Source organism: Stigmatopora nigra, chromosome 20, assembly GCF_051989575.1.
Source record: "Stigmatopora nigra isolate UIUO_SnigA chromosome 20, RoL_Snig_1.1, whole genome shotgun sequence".
Lineage (NCBI taxonomy): Eukaryota > Metazoa > Chordata > Actinopteri > Syngnathiformes > Syngnathidae > Stigmatopora > Stigmatopora nigra.
Genome location: NC_135527.1, coordinates 6,423,751 through 6,435,750, shown reverse-complemented (window position 1 = coordinate 6,435,750; position 12,000 = coordinate 6,423,751). Strand labels below are relative to the sequence as shown.

At 44.6% G+C, this 12,000-nt stretch overlaps 2 protein-coding genes across 2 annotated transcripts; both read right to left on the bottom strand.

Moving 5' to 3' along the window:
* Window positions 1–122: 122 nt before the first annotated feature.
* On the bottom strand, window positions 123–11,756 carry LOC144213947 (EH domain-binding protein 1-like). The gene is given in 25 exon segments (XM_077742672.1): window positions 123–1,047; window positions 1,101–1,215; window positions 1,284–1,357; window positions 1,451–1,550; window positions 1,627–1,738; window positions 1,800–1,843; window positions 1,937–2,006; window positions 2,038–2,478; window positions 2,544–2,592; window positions 2,656–2,822; window positions 2,888–2,972; window positions 8,239–8,329; window positions 8,398–8,457; window positions 8,572–8,733; window positions 8,838–8,981; window positions 9,041–9,115; window positions 9,219–9,329; window positions 9,455–9,616; window positions 9,699–9,871; window positions 9,874–10,020; window positions 10,089–10,267; window positions 10,333–10,386; window positions 10,444–10,539; window positions 10,596–10,653; window positions 11,426–11,756. Coding segments are annotated over 25 exon segments (2,964 nt in total). The 5' UTR covers window positions 11,530–11,756; the 3' UTR covers window positions 123–956.
* On the bottom strand, window positions 2,981–4,629 carry LOC144213201 (uncharacterized). The gene is made up of 3 exons (XM_077741505.1): window positions 4,412–4,629; window positions 3,998–4,348; window positions 2,981–3,842 (listed from the first exon to the last, which is right to left on the bottom strand). Exons 1-3 carry the CDS (start codon window positions 4,495–4,497, stop codon window positions 3,089–3,091), a joined length of 1,191 nt encoding a protein of 396 aa, XP_077597631.1. The 5' UTR covers window positions 4,498–4,629; the 3' UTR covers window positions 2,981–3,088.
* Window positions 11,757–12,000: the final 244 nt, after the last annotated feature.

Below are 12,000 nucleotides of genomic sequence, written 5' to 3'. Positions count from 1 at the left end.
GGTGGGATAATATCGAATTGATTACGATTGATTAATTAATAACCCTTGAACACCTTTAAATGTGTTTTCATATCAGGTTGTGTTCAAATCACAGGTCCTTTAAAAGAAATAAATAAACCATCTTGACAACAAGTATATTTTTTATTGCAGCAACATATTTGGGGCTTTGCAAACTTGACAAATGTGCAAATGTAACACAAAATCCAACAGTTCAGACTTGTCAATCATGTCATCAGTCAATACAAAGTTCCTATGTAAATTCTTAACTAATTGCTTGCCATTCACTTCAAACAGATTGGACGCCTACCACTGATAAACGTAAAAATTCTCATTTAGATCTTAAAATCGTCAATACAATGTGAAAATATTTGGCTATAAAGAAGGCCATGAGCACAAATAAAATAAATAGTAAAATCCTGAATAATTTAATGGCCATAAAACAAAATTTTGGCCAAAAAAGACCAAATATGTCAGAATTTTCTTTCCAGTAACAAACTTCCCTGACAACACAGTAAAAATCCAAGCTAGCCTATGACAAACCACAAAAAATCCCCCTTTGGCGATAAATCTTATCTTATTTTTAGTCAAAAAAACAAAAACAATTGTCCACAGTAGCTTAAAATGTTAAATCAGGGGTCACAAAATCCTCCCAAAAAGTTCCTATTCTTCTAAAATCAGAAAAATAAAACTCCAACATGTATCCTCAGTTCAGATTGAACCAAAAATACTGTCCTTTTTGGACCATTTTGAGACCCAATAATACCCATTTATAAGTCAAGGCACATTTCCGAACATGGCTTTTAGCGCCTCCTAAAGACGGCAACCTTCCCATACATGCAATTTAAATCTTAACATAAGTAACAAAACCCTGCGCTAAACAGTGCGCATTGAGAACCTGTAACCAGGACCTGAAACCCCCCCAAAATCCAGTTTTTTGCAGACCCATGTCCCCAATATCACTGCATAAGACACTTCTTCTGCTGCTTGGCGTACTTTCTCCGGCGTTGCTCCAGACCTCGTTCCAGTCGCTCATCTTCCTCCAAAGCCCTGTAGACAAAACGTTAGCATCACCCAACCGAGACCACCGCTAACTGTCTTACCCCCGTTCTTTAGCGTCCATGTTGTGGACCAATTCGTCCCTCTGATTGACCAACGCCACCAACTCCTGAAGCAAAAGTTGCTCCCTCTGTTTATGCGCTAGCGTCTTTTGCCACTCTACAGTCAATAAAAGCAACAAACTGTTAGCGGCTAATGCTAAAAACCCGCTATAGCATGGTGCTAACCTTCAAGCGCTAGGATGTCCCGCAACTCTTCGGTCAGAAGCTCGAATCTTCGTTCCAAATCGTGCTCCACCAACCTGTTGATTGGATAACATTTACCCGTTAGCTCCCGTTGCTAACAACGAGATGCTAATGTTACATATCTGAGAAAAGGTCTAAAAGTGTCTTACAAAAGTTGCAGGTGATCTTGTCTTCTAATTAAAGCGTTTTTCTTGTTTACAAGTGTAAACCATTCCTGGATTAAACGTTCTTCCTCCATTTTGTTACTACCTGCGAAATTAGCAAAGAAGCTAATCGTCATACAGGTTTTAGACCCTAAAAACATGCAAAAGAATTGAAATTATACTTGTTTCCATTAGCTGTCGGAGTATCTTCTCTACTATAGCGGCTCTGGTGTCAATGTGGTTTTGTTCCGCTTCCAGGGCTTCCATTTGACTGACCACATACTGGCTAGGGTCCTGAAAACCCAAAACATGGTTCAGTTTTATGCTCAGAACCGAGCGGGGTGCAAAAACCAACCTGAGTCTCTCCAATTCCCGTCTCAGGGAGTGTCCCGGTTGTCTCTGTAATGCAAAAAAACACAAACAAACCACCATGTTTACATTAAAAAGATCCATTCTGGTTCAGGTGGTCCAGTTGGACATCAACAAACGAACCAGTGAGGACGGGTTCTCCATCTTCTCGCTCTGCAGCAACCTGCAAAAGACAAAACACAGTCCTTAAGAGCTTTTAAGCTAAGCTAAAAGCTAAGTCCTACCGCTAGGGGGTCTCCGTCCTCCTCGGAAGAACTCGTCCTCTGGGATCGATGTTTCTTGACTAGATCTGCGTCTTTAACGTGGGAGAAAGCACACTTGGACACGAAACGAGTCCTCGGCGGGGCTACTGGTGGTGACGGAGCCGAGTCCGGGTTCCCGTCTCCATTGGTCTCCAAGCTGAGTCCCTCTTCTTGAAGTCTCTGGGCGCAGTAACGAACGGCGGCCTCTGGGTCGTCTTTGTCTTGGCGGTCCGCCGCTACTGCGTAACTGGACTCGCTAGCGTCCTTCTCAATGTGAAGGACACTTAACTCCTGGCCCATAAAGTGAGTCCGAATCTGGTTGAGGTATGTTAAGACAATGAGACGATCGGGGACGGCTAGCATGACCATGTCCGAGGGTTCCATTAGTCGGGAAATCCCAAGTGAAGCAAAACCATCAAAGGCCTGCAAAAAAACACGTTTTTAGTCAAAATGGCGGTCTAATTTGCAACAAAATCAAACTTCATCACCCTTTTGTTGTTGTGTTTGATATCGTAGGGGTCCAACAATTCGTAGGGTCTGAAAACGAGTCAAAAAATGGATTACAAAAGGCAATTATAACATTTTTTGGTGGATTCTTACATCATTTCTGGGTGGAAGTGATGCAAAATAGCGCAAAAAGCCAAGCCGTTCCTCCAGGAGGTGCTGAAGTTGGTTATTTTCAGACCCTTGTACCCCTCAGTGACCTCCTTAGACCACTCCAGTAGCGATTGACTGGACGTCACCAGGTTTTGACTTCCTGAAAGGTTCTACAGGACCAAGAATTTCAATTATGGATAAACTTCCAAGTCAGATATTTTTGGGGTAAACTTACTTTTGAAGATGGTGACCCGTCTTCTGGTTTGGTTGGAGTCAAATGAACCAGGTGTGTCTTCGTTTTATCGTCCTGGGAACTGCTCCTGGACAAAGAAAGACCCCCAAAAAAACCCAATCTGGTATAAATTCAAATATTTTTTCCCGGGTGACCAAACCATGAAATGTACCAGCACAAAACATGACTTCCCAATTGTTAGTCTTACCAGTGTTCCTTTAAATATGGCGACCCGTCCTCTGATCCGGTTTTTGTGGGACGCAAAATGTCTTGGTGTTTCCTAACTCGGGGTAACGGAATTGGAAGGGTACCAGTTTGTGGTGAAACTGGGGTATCATCTGGGAATGAACTACTAAGGCGCTTTTTTCCTCGTGGTTTTGGAACCGGTACGGTTGAAGTTGGCGTCATACCGTCCTCGTCCTGAAGAGGGACAGACTTTTTCGTACGAGGTTTTGGGACAGGTTGCTTTCTCAAAGGAATTTTTAAACCGATTCTTTTGATGATCGGTAAAGGGGAATGTTGCTCGATAGCGCTACTCTCTGGTTGGGTTTGGAATTGCATGCTTTCGGTTTTCGTCGTTTCTGAAGGCGGTTTTGGATCTGAAAGGGATTTTTTGTCATCAAAATCGGAAGAACTGGTTTGGATCTTCTTGCTTTCTTCTAAAACAGAAGATAGTTTTTCAGTTTCTAAATCAGGACCAAAATCTGGTTTTTCTTGAGGAACTACAACGCTACTACAGGCGGACAAGTACTCCGGCTCAACATCAGGAACAACAGCTAATCCTTCCAAAACTAGATCCCGATCTGGCTTTATAACAGCAACCTGTTCCAAGTCTTCTTCAACTGTAGGACAATCCAGATCCTCTACAATTTTGTCCAAGGGTACATCCAGTTTTGAACTGGTTTCACTCAACGATTCACATTGCTCTAAAGTTCCATCAGCAGTTCCTTGTTGGACACTTTGGGATAAAAAAAGGACAAGTTTGAGAACTTTTGGAATCCTGGTGTCCTTCTAATCCATGCAAGGACACCCACAAAAATGGACACCACAATTCACAAACCTTGATTTTTCACACCGTGCAAGACCACTCCTCAAAAAAACCAAAGAACTCACCCAGGTTCCAATCGGCAAGGGGGTTCAACCTCAGTCTGGTACTCGGTTAAAAAACCGTCAACATACCCAAATACGACTTCGGAGTCTTCAGGTAAAACTTCTTGTTCCTCCTGTTGGACTTCCACGGTTGTCCCAGTAATGTCCTCAAAAGTCAGTGGCGGCCATTTTTTCATCCCAGCACAAACTAAAAACCCGTCCTCCCAATCCGACACCGCTCGATTGTCCTCAAAGTCTTCCAAACAGTCATCATGGGAATGAACTCCTTCCTGATTGGCTAAGACAATCAGTTGGTTCTCGTTTCCAGAGACAAGTGAACCAGATGGCCCCAAAATGGACGCTACAGTTTCATAACTGTAAAAAATGTCCAATTTCAATACTTAATTCCAGTCCAATTCCTTAATTGAAGACACTTACCCTTTATGAAGGACACCCACAATAGTTTGGACTATCCCAGTAGTCCCAGTAGTGTCCTCTTCTACCAATTCCATCTTTTTGTCCATCAATGTCCCCTCTGCATCCAGTAATTCCCAACCTGAAACCACCTCAGGCTCTAATATGTCCTGATTTGTCTTCTGGATTTGGACTCCTGGGACACTTAAGATCCAAAATTCAAGGGACTTTAATCAGGAATCATGCAGGTTGACAGCATAGCACACATGCAGCAAGTTCTATCACTTACGAGTCCATGTCCCTTGTGGTGTCTTTACGGGTGTCCTCTGTTATAAAAGTAAACTGTCTTAAATCCAACACATTTTTACAAGGAACGTAGACATGACCCTTCAAAATAAGAGTCAAAAGATCTCACCAGATTGAAGTTCCGGAGGAAACCGGTTCGTCTTGTCCTGTGTTGGACTTGGAACTGAAATACTTTGTAATCCGGGTATTGAACTCCGGTAGGGACACAATTGTGTTATTGACACCATGTGGTTTTTGTTTTTATGATTGAAGGGAGGCGGAGCCATCCAGGGATTGGTCCTGGATCTTGGCAAGTCCACCAATGAGAGAGTCTTGGAGTAGTAAGGGTTTGATGAGGTTGTAGGTTCAAAGCTAAGGGTTCTAGCTGATGGGAATCCGGGTATTAGGGAGGTACATGGGGTTGTTGTGAATAAGCTAACCATGTCAGGTGGTCTGTTTAGTACTTGGGCAGATGGGAACCCAAGGTGCCTTGCCTTTTTAGGGCAGGACGTTACAATTGTTGGGGTACCGCCCACTTTTTGGTTCATCCCAATGAGTTTTACAATCTTTTTCGGTAGGGGTCTAGGGATTGGGTTGAGTCCATGTTCCCATTCTAGAACTGGAGTTGTGGGGACACATGGAAATCCTTGCAAAGATGAAGTCCTTGGACAGCAGGGGGCGAGACTGGTCATGTGGAATTGGGGTTTAGGTTGAGGGGCAGAGGGAAATCCGTGGATTTTGGATTCTTTAGGGCAAGAAGGTCGAATGGTAAACATGTTTTGGGGTTTGTCTAAGGTTACTGGTACTGTGTTAATTTTTAACTCTATTTTTAGGGGTCTGGGAATCAATGATGGGACAGTGTCAATCATTTTATCCCATGTGTTCTTGTACTCTGTAAGCAAAACCAGGACAGAGTACTTCTGGATTTTCTTCTTGGACAATGATTGACTTCCTATCAACCATTCACAGGTCTCAGAAGGCTTGAAAGGTCGCTGTTTGTTAACTGACCAATCTCCCTGGTTGTCAAGTGATGGAAATCCTAAAATCCGGGAAACTTTTGGACATGATCTGGATAGATAAACCATACTAGGCTCACCAGGACTACCAATCGGTCTTGGTTGGTTTGTAGAAGGACAACCGGGGATGATGGATTGTCTCGGACAAGAGGGATCCATCTCCACCATAGTCTGGTGACCAATGAGACTTCCCGTTTGGTGAGACGGCTCCGGTGAAACCTGGTTTTCGTTTCTAAGGATTAGGAAATACAAGTTGTATTACACAACAGGTTTTTCGTGACCATTCTGGTGTCAATCCATCAAATCAAGCAATTGGTTCCTGACATTAACCATGCAAATGACCAACCATAGAGTCCGATTCATGCAAATCAGCATTTTTTTTTTTACAAAACCATACAGCCCACCTGGTTTCCATGATTAAACACAGTAATCGGCCATTTCTGTTTCTGAAAAATACCGTAAAACTGTCATTAAAACCCCAAAAAATCCTACTTTTCACAACGTTTCTGGCAAGTAACTCACCCGCATTCCTTCCAACTTTGAATCATCTCCATGGAAAACCACAAATCTTCAGTGTCTTCAAAACCTGACCTAAACTTTGAGGGCCAACCTACAATATTGGACAGACTTGGACAAGATGGCCGCAACTGGACCACCCCTTGATTAGTTCCTTCTTTGTAAACTGGTGCGTCAGAAGAAAATCCCAAACTTAGTCCTCTTGGCAGAACCCTGATCATCATTTTCTTCTCCTTATAGGACATCTGATCAAGTCTAGAATCCAAGTAAACCAGAACTGGTCTTCTTCTGATTCGGTTCTTCCAAAGTCTTCCCAATCCTTCAAACCAGTTCTGATATTCTCCTAAACTATCCTTTGCAGGGAAACCTGGAATTTGACTACATTTTGGGAAAGTAGTAATAAATTCGAATTGGTTTGGGGGTGCTTGTGTCAATCTTTTGAAAAACTTGGACGGGATTCCCTGAATGTTAGAATGTTGGGGACACGGGGGTAACATGGACACCATCACTTGAGACATTTTGTGTTTGGGTATGACCAGATTTCTTGGGTTTCCCAATGGTTTTTCCCATAGAGACCTTGGGTCTAAGTCCCAGTCTGCTATTAGAGACTCACAGAGGATCCTGGAGGACATTCCACAGACTCTAGAATGTCCCACAGACATAGACAACAAACTACACATCTCAAAAATCTCTTCTGAACCATCCCATCTCATTGAGGGAAACCCAGGTGTCTTGGACTTCTGAGGACAAGAAGGACTAAGACCTATACACAAGGGTGCCGATTCCAGAGGACCAGATCTCACCACACACTCCTTACCTAATTGTCTCGCTAATAAAATACAACTAGCTGTCCCTAGTTTCCATTCTTCACATGAAAAACCAAAGACACCATGAGAAGGTAAACCCAGAACCAGTTTTTGTCTTGGGCAAGTATACAAAGAGGTAGCCACACCCACATTTTGACCTGGAGCAGAAGGTAAACCATAAATGGAAGCATTCTGTGGACAACAAGACCGCATTTGAACCATATTTTTGTCATAGTCTTTGTTTTTGTATGAGTCGTCCTGAATTAGGAGACATTGAGGACTTGTTCTTTGGCAAGAAAATGATTTCCTCAATGTCAGCCAGTCTTCTACTTGTCCTGTTCTTAGGACCCATTGTCTTAATGGCATTCCTAGAATTTTTGTGCATTCTAGGCAGGCAGGAAGAAGACTAACCATACTTGAGAATTCTTTTAAGGGTACTCGGGACAAACCAAGAACTCCTGATGTCCTAGGACATGTTGGCCATATCGGTTTGGTTAAATTTGCGTCCTCAACAGTGTGTTTTTGGACATTACTCAAGTTTGAATGATGGGGGAAGGGTAATAAAGGACTGTGTAAAGACCCAAAGGTATTGGACAGATCGGGGTAAACTCCAAAGTTTGATTGACAGCAACTTGGGATGCCAGGAACGTTTGAACGTTGAGGACAAGTTGACTGAAACTGTAGCATACTGGACTTGGGTGAAAAACTGAATGGACGTTGGGGTAAACTGTCCTTTGGAGACAGTGGGGTGAGGTCTACTTTTGATGGGGACAGGAGTACTGTGTCTGTAGACATTGTATTTGGTTCTAGGTCCTGGACTGGGTTGGCTAGAGTCTGTTGTCCTGAGTCTGGGACAAATCTTGAAGGGTCAGATTGCGGTTCCTGATTAGGGAGCCATGTAAAACCAGTAGGGGTCTGAACTTGATTGCCTAATCTTGAAGGGTCAGATTGCAGTTCCTGATCAGGGAGCCATGTAAAACCAGTAGGGGTCTGAACTTGATTGCCTAATTGAATGGACATCTTTGACAAGTGTGTTTGTGGTTTTGGCATCTCGAAATACTTTAGCTCTTTAGCTTGGATGCTAAGGGGTAGAAGGGAGACCAAACTTTCAGGTCTAAAGGACAAACAGATACAAATACAAAAGGAAAAACTGTAGAGACAAGACTAGCATGGTGGTGTTGAACAGTCCAGTGTGTCAAAGGGTTAAAAATAGATACAATGGACTTACCCGGGTGTTGTTTTGACAACTTGGACGTGAAATGATGCGTCTCCAGCTGCCCCGGATGCTAAGTTCTGGCAGGTGAATTGTGGGTCAGGACCTGAGGAAAACTATGTTAATGTGGTAGTTCTTGGGTATTGTACTGACTCTGTTTTTACAGATACTTACTTGTGGGAGTTGTACATTGTTGGTCTTCTTCACAGAGGGTGCTTAACTGCCGTTTGATTTCTAAAGGGAAGACAAAAGATGGAGTTTTGAATCTGGATTTGTAGTTTGGGAGGTTTTTACATGGACTACAAGATGTTTTTGTACTCTGAAAAGTCCAGGGGGTTCACAAAGTACCTGTTTCTCGGTCAATGTGGGAGATAGTAGTCGGGGAAATAGGGATAGAATGGAAAAGACCTATGGGGGGACAGGTTTTACTGGTAGGTGCTGCAGTTCTCCATGGGATAGCAAATCCAAAACCTTCTTGGGGTAGAGTGCCGGAAGACAGAGAAGAAGAAACTAGTAGGGAATGAAAGGGATACGGAAAGACAGACCGTGAGGACGCAAGTTATGGATCTGATCAGGGTTTTAAGGTGAGGACAATGTCTCGAGGGCGGGATTACGTGGGAGATCTATTCTTTGTCTTTTGTGGGCCGTTGCAGGGGGTCCGGGATCATCTGGAGACGGGTGGAGAAACTTTGTGGAGAGGGCAGGTTCGGCAAGGGGGACTTGGGATTTAGGTGGTCTCCATTCGGTTTGCCAGGAAGCTGAGAGAAAGAGGGAATTGGGTTTGAGAGTCCTCAAGGTCAAGGTTGGAGTTGGGTACCTGTCTCAGGGGCAGAAGGGAGACTGGTGGGTGTGGTTAGCAGGGTGCTGGAGTCGGCTACCCGGCGTTTTCGGACTGGGGGAGGATTGGGGTGAGTGGAGGGAGGGAAGGGGACTTTAGAAACTGTTGTTCAGGTCTTATGGTTTGAGGAAATCTGGAAGGCATGCCTGTGTTTTACCTGTTTGGGTGGGGACGCAATCAAGGGGGAGTTGACATGGGGGTATAGTGGGAGGAGCCTGTGGATCTTCAGTTGGGGAGTCGCTAAGAAGGATCTGAGATCTTACGGCAACTGAGCCAGAAAGAGAACCAAAAGGGGTGGAGTTAGTTAAAGGACTTAGACATTAATACTCGGTAGAGGATCTGGTTCAAGGACTAAGGTCTTGGTCATCTGCGTCCCCTGGGGGAGAGTGATACCTGATCCGGAACCGGGCTGGAAAATTTTGGGAAGTGCTGGAGGGTGAGCTGGAGTGAAGGCTGGTAGGGTGTAGGCGTAGGGGGACGGTAGGCGGGGTTTGGGGAGGACGAATGGAGGTGGGATGGAGACTGAAGTGGAAATGGTTGGTGTCTCAGGGACGGCTATGTGGAGGAAAGGGTAGAAAAATGGAGGGTGATTGGAGGGAAATGTGTAGATGGGTTAGAAACAAGATGGAGGGAGTACAGTTCAGGGGTGATTCAGTCAGAGGTCTCCAAGCTAGGTCGGTTAGTCGTCCTGTTGTGGGACCGAGGACGGCTAGACATGAAATGGAAACCATAATGAGATGTTTGGAAGCTAGTTTGGTTAGCGTTAGCTTGATTCTGAGTGGTGGAAATTGTATTGGGGAGGGAGTACTTTACCAGTGGTTGACGTAGGTTGTCCGGATCCAAATGGGGTCTTAGTGTCGTCCCCTGTGTCTTCGTCACTGTCGTTAAAGTCGTCCAAATTGCCGATGTCGCTTTGCTTGAAGCTCATTAAGCTAGCTAGACTTTGCATGTCCTCATCACTGGGAAAATCGGGAAGAATTGTGGGATGGGGGAGTCCCCAAGTGGTCTCGGGGGCGTGGCTACTTACGTGGCTTTCCCTTCTTTGAGGAAGACGGAGGACAAAGTCAGTTTGAGTGTGGCTTCTTTTACTTTGACTGATAAAGGTTTCAATTTGAGCGTCAGGTCGAAATGTGCCGGCGTGGCGCTAGCAAATGTCTTCATGTTGACATCAGCCGACGCCAGGACCTTCCGTCTCCCTTTCGTCTCCTGCCAAAGGGGCGGAGCATAAGGTTAACTCCGTCCCCTATGATAACGTCTTGGCTAGAACTCACATTTTCCACCACAAATGTCCAATCTTTGTCCTCAAACTCTTCCGCCGTGGGTTCCTGTCCACAAATTAAGCACTTAACGAGATTGTCCCCAACAGACGGAAAATGTCCTACCTTGAAGAGCGTCACCGTGATGTCCAAAGTCTCGGGAACTTGCCAGAGGACCAATCCTCTGTAGGGGTTTTGAATTCCGGGCTGCCAACTGTGGAGCTGAAATTGGACGTCAGAGGACGGAATTGTCTCGAGGGACATTTGGATGGACTCACCTTGGTGCTGTGACGTCTGCTTCTTCGGATCCAGACCACCCGGAGTTTGTCTGGTTGCCTAAAAGCAAAAAAAACATACCAACTGTTACATTTTGATAGCCTCCTATGTGAGGCTCCATTTTTTTTAACTAGGTCTACATTGTCTTGTGTGTCTGTATTAGTACTGAAACCAAGAAATTTCCCAAATACAGGATGAAATACAATCTTAATCTAATCAAAACAACATTTGCTCTTCCTCTGGCCAAGACACACCCCCAGCCAAACCAATCCAGTTCCAGCAACTGTTCCCACTAAGTTAGTCTTTCAAAGTTATGACATTCGGGTGTCGGTACGCACGCGCTGCGGCATAACTTTGCCCGAAATAGACTGCAAAGCAGACGAGAATTTCACACTAAAAGCAGTCCAACACCTGTTGTGTCACATTTAAATGATGAAACATTTCGCTCCTGTTGAATTCAAGACTGGACGACTATTGCCGTCAATGGCATGGAAACTACGACGTCACTTTTAAGAATGACGCATGGTAAAAACAACTAAACCCGGAAGTTAAGGGGCGTGTCGTCTGCGCTCAAAACAAGCTAAAACGACTATTTGACGTCACACAGGAACGTGAACGCAACATTTGAACGTGAACGCAACATTTGAACGTGAACGCAACATTTGAACGTGAACGCAACATTTGAACGTGAACGCAACATTTGAACGTGAACGCAACATTTGAACGTGAACGCAACATTGGAACGTGAACGCAACATCTGAACGTGAACGCAACATTTGAATGTGAACGCAACATTTGAACGTGAACGCAACATTTGAAAGACGATACTCACCATTTGCTGCTACTTTCGAGCACAAGTTGTTGAAAAGAAGCCGCAAAGTGAAACTTGGCCGCCTTCTTGCCCACCCGCTGAAGTCGCTTCCAAACCGAAGTCATTTTCTCCACCAAAAACGGCGTCTTTGGTCTCGGCGACCCTTTGGGGCGGGGCCTAGACAGCTCCCACCTGTCTCCAGGACCACCTGTGCGGAAGGAGGACCACTCGGCCGGGTTTACCGAGCTCTCTGCCGCCCTACGTCATTCCCGACTCGTTAGGACAAACAGGAAACCGCACCCCCGTTTACAAAATAAAAGCACTCTCGATTTGTTTTGCCCCGCACGACATCCAACAACAACAACAAAAACACGTGCATTACGTTCTATGACTTCAAAACGCACTTTTATGACCAAAACAGACTAACATTACGTGATGTGTTTAATGACATCTAGTTAAAATGAGCTTCGGTTTGTTTGAAAAGCCCCGCACACCCCAATAATCACCACCACGCGTCTATTTATAATCAGTGACGAGTTACCTATATACAGCACTGGAGAAGAAAACATATTAGAATTGATTTACAGGAAAATATC